At 44.6% G+C, this 3,513-nt stretch overlaps 1 gene segment (V, D, J or C); it reads right to left on the bottom strand.

Annotated features, from left to right (window-relative positions):
* Positions 1-407: 407 nt before the first annotated feature.
* On the bottom strand, positions 408-1,680 carry LOC102255806. The segment is given in 2 exon segments: positions 408-766; positions 1,055-1,680. Coding segments are annotated over 2 exon segments (489 nt in total).
* Positions 1,681-3,513: the final 1,833 nt, after the last annotated feature.

A 3,513-nucleotide genomic window follows, 5' to 3' on the forward strand; every position in this document is an offset into this window, starting at 1 on the left:
CCCTCTCTCTCTCCCTCTCTCCCACTTCCAGAAAAACAACAACAACCCTGGAACCATGTTTTCTCATATTGAAAATAAAGACCACATTTCCTTTGCTTGATTATTTTGCTTTTTCACTAAAATTCAATATCTAAATCATGCAATGGAGAACTTGAAATAGAGTAGGAAGTAAAGAAAGGAGAACTGTTAGTCAATAAATATTTAATCTAACAAATTATGTCACCTTTTGCGGATGACAGTCTTAGTTCATGAATATGGGCTGCGGGGTTCCTTGCTATTTCTAGGGGGTTCCTCCTCTATTCCCACCCTCACCCCGAAAAAATGCCTCACAGGTAATTCATGCACTAGTCAGATGCCAGGTCCCTTCCTCAGCTGTGGCCTTCTCCCCACCCTCAGCTGGGGCTGTGTCAGGGCGGGGCCTGGAGGAGTTTGTGCCCTGGGAGGATGTGACTCTGAATTGGTGTGGACAAGGAGCTAGCACAGAAATACACTGCGGAGTCGCCCAGCTCTGCCAGCTGGATGTTAAAGAGGCTGGGCCCCTCTTTGGGAAATTCAGCCGAAAAGCGTTTTGTTGGCATTCCTGAGTCGTCCAGGATTTCTTCTCTCCGGAGGTAAATCATAAATTTCAGCCCTTCCTGCAGGAGCTGCCGATACCAGTAGATGTAAATGTGGCCTTTCACTGGGTTGCAACTCAGGTTTGCCTCCTGTCCTCTCCCCAGGACCAGGCGTCTTGGATTCTGGATGACGCTGCTGGCACTCGTGGGACCTCAGAGGAGAAGAGATGGCATGAGACAAAGTCCTGAGGGCAGAGGAAGTTTGTAGCTTACAATGAAGCAACCCCAAGGCGAGTGCAAATAGCTTTGAAGTTGCCTGCGTTCATTTAAAAATTCACATGAATTTTGCTTTTTGCTCCATAATGCAATTATTTGTTCTATAGAAATGGCAATACCTTTCAGGAAATCTTTGGGCAACACGGAGGTCAGAGCATATTTGAGGCACAGCTAAAGAGCCACTGTCAAAGGCCACTGATGCTGACCCGTTACCCAGAACTCACCTGCCCCCAGGAGCCAGACGATCACCCAGCAGGGGAGTATGGTGCCCATGGCTGAGTTGGGCATGAGGGGAGTCCCTGGGCAGTGCAAAGAAGGGTGCTTCCTGCAGCTGCTCAGGGAGCTAGACCTCATAGCTGCCTCCCATGAGGCGGGTCTTCCTGTGACATCACCATTTCTAATGGATCCTATTGTCTCTGGAGGTGATCTTGCACATCAGTTGAATGGGACATCCTTTTGCCTGAACTATACAAACATCCTGGCTTAGTATGTATTACTATGCAGGGAAATCCAAGAGAGAGGAGTACAGTACCTTCATTATTGGTCCTTAGTTTAGGAATGATTAATTTTTACCGTATCCCTCCCCATTTTTTTCTTATCTTCTGTTTCTTTATTTTCATTTCATTGGCTCATGTTATCTTTCCATTTTCTGTTGCTGAGCAGAGGTAGTGACCAGATGTGATATCTAGGTTCCCAGGAAAGTGGAGACCAGGGTAACTGGGGGAAAATCAGACTCAGTTTCCTTCTTTCCTCCTTCACCTCAGTCATTTCAAGCATCTTGAGGAACTTTATTTTATGGCTTATAATTTATTTCTCTCATCTCTTGTTATTCTATTTGCATTTTTTTTGTTTATCCTCACCTGAGTATATTTTTTTCCATTGATTTTTAAAGAGAGTGGAAGGGAGGGAGAAAAAGAGAGAAACATCAATGTAAGAGAGACATTGATTGGTTGCCTCCCACATGCATCACGACCGGGGCCAGGGATGAACCTGCAACTGAGGTACCTGCCCTTGACCGGGAATCAAACCCAAAACCCTTTGTTTCGTGAGCTGATGCTCTAACCACTGAGAAACACTAGCCAGGGCTGCATTTTTAATATAAGTACCTGTTTTAAAGAACAAACATTAACAAAATTCAACCTCTCCCTCTCACCTTGTGTCCCTAGATACTATTTGTCTTCCTGTATTATTCTCTTTAATCATGATGGGTTACTGATGTTTGAGAGGTCTTCCTTCCTTTATCTTTCCTACCCTGTGACATTGAATAAACATTATGTGAAAAGAAGGCATAGTGAAAAGAAGATTCAAAGAAAAAAAAGGCACCCTATTAGAATTTACAGGCTCTCAGAGGAGATGCAACCTATACATCTAGAACCCGCTAGGCTTTGAGTAATAAATAAGATCTGTCAACCTTTAGTGTCCAAGTAATGGCTCAAGGCCTTGCCTTATTAATAGCAGGATCCCAAGGCCTCCCTAAAAAGCTCTCATTATTTTGGGAGGAATTCAGCAGGCTTCTCCAAATATATACTCAATCAAAATGCAGCTGCCAACATCGCTTGGAGTCAGCACAGTTATCTCTCCTGGAAATACTCAAAATTCTCATGAATGCTTTTTTAGAACAATATATTTTTATTGGTTTCAGAGAGGACGGGAGAGGGAGAGAGAGATAGAAACATCAATGATGAGAGAGCATCATTTGCCTCTTGCACATACCACACTGGGGATCAAGCCCGCAACCTGGGCAATTGAACTATGACCCCCTAGTTTATAGGTCGACATTCAATCACTGAGTCAAGCCAGCTGGGCTGCTCACGAATGCTTTCGATGAAAACACCATCACTGGGTGCCCATGCCTGTCCCAAGGGACGTTTCCTTGGTGCTGTTAGAACCACTAATGCTCAGGCTGCCAGGGCAGTGTTGGAGTTTACACAGATGTGGGGACATGAGTTGTCTCCTCATCATCTCTGAGGTGATGTTGTTACTTAGGCCCAAAGCAACCCTTCTTATCAGCAGAATCTAGCCAAGCAACTTGTGAATAGTTCCATCAGTTTCTGACTGGTTACCAGTCAAAGGGGTTAGATAAGGACAGATGCCTTACCACGCGATTTTACTCTCTACTCCTCGTTATTGCATGTTCCAAATAAACCTCTCTCTGTCTTAGCTAGATCAAACATTGTGATGAGTATGCAACAGATGCAGGCAGCAAAGCATTGTGTTGGAATCTACAATGGTCATATAGTTTATTGTCCACATTGGGGCCCTTTAATATGTGAAAGAGGGTGCTATTCATAATGATGCCAGGACAGCAGGCCTGAACCAGGAGGGCCATGGTAAAGCCTTTGATCGCCTTACAAAGATGACTTTCTGACACGCTCCTTTCCTGCCATCTGGCGGCAGTGGGGGAGATTGCAAGGAATGAATATGTACCATTTTCTACAGGAATGATGTATAATGTCTCCCAACCAGATGTTCTCTGGATCCGTGTGATCTACATGTCCAATATGCTCAGTTATTGCCAGATGGTCGTGGCATGCCTTCCACAGCAATTCCTGATGGTCACGCGGGAAAAACAGAGCTCTATCCTGAGAATAGTCATGTTGGACCTTAGAGACCAAATAGTGCAAGTCTCATATTTTAAAAAGGAGAAACACCGAGTCCCAGAGAGCTGAGAGCACTTGTCTTA

This window comes from Myotis brandtii, unplaced genomic scaffold (genome assembly GCF_000412655.1).
Source record: "Myotis brandtii unplaced genomic scaffold, ASM41265v1 scaffold39994, whole genome shotgun sequence".
Taxonomy (NCBI): domain Eukaryota; kingdom Metazoa; phylum Chordata; class Mammalia; order Chiroptera; family Vespertilionidae; genus Myotis; species Myotis brandtii.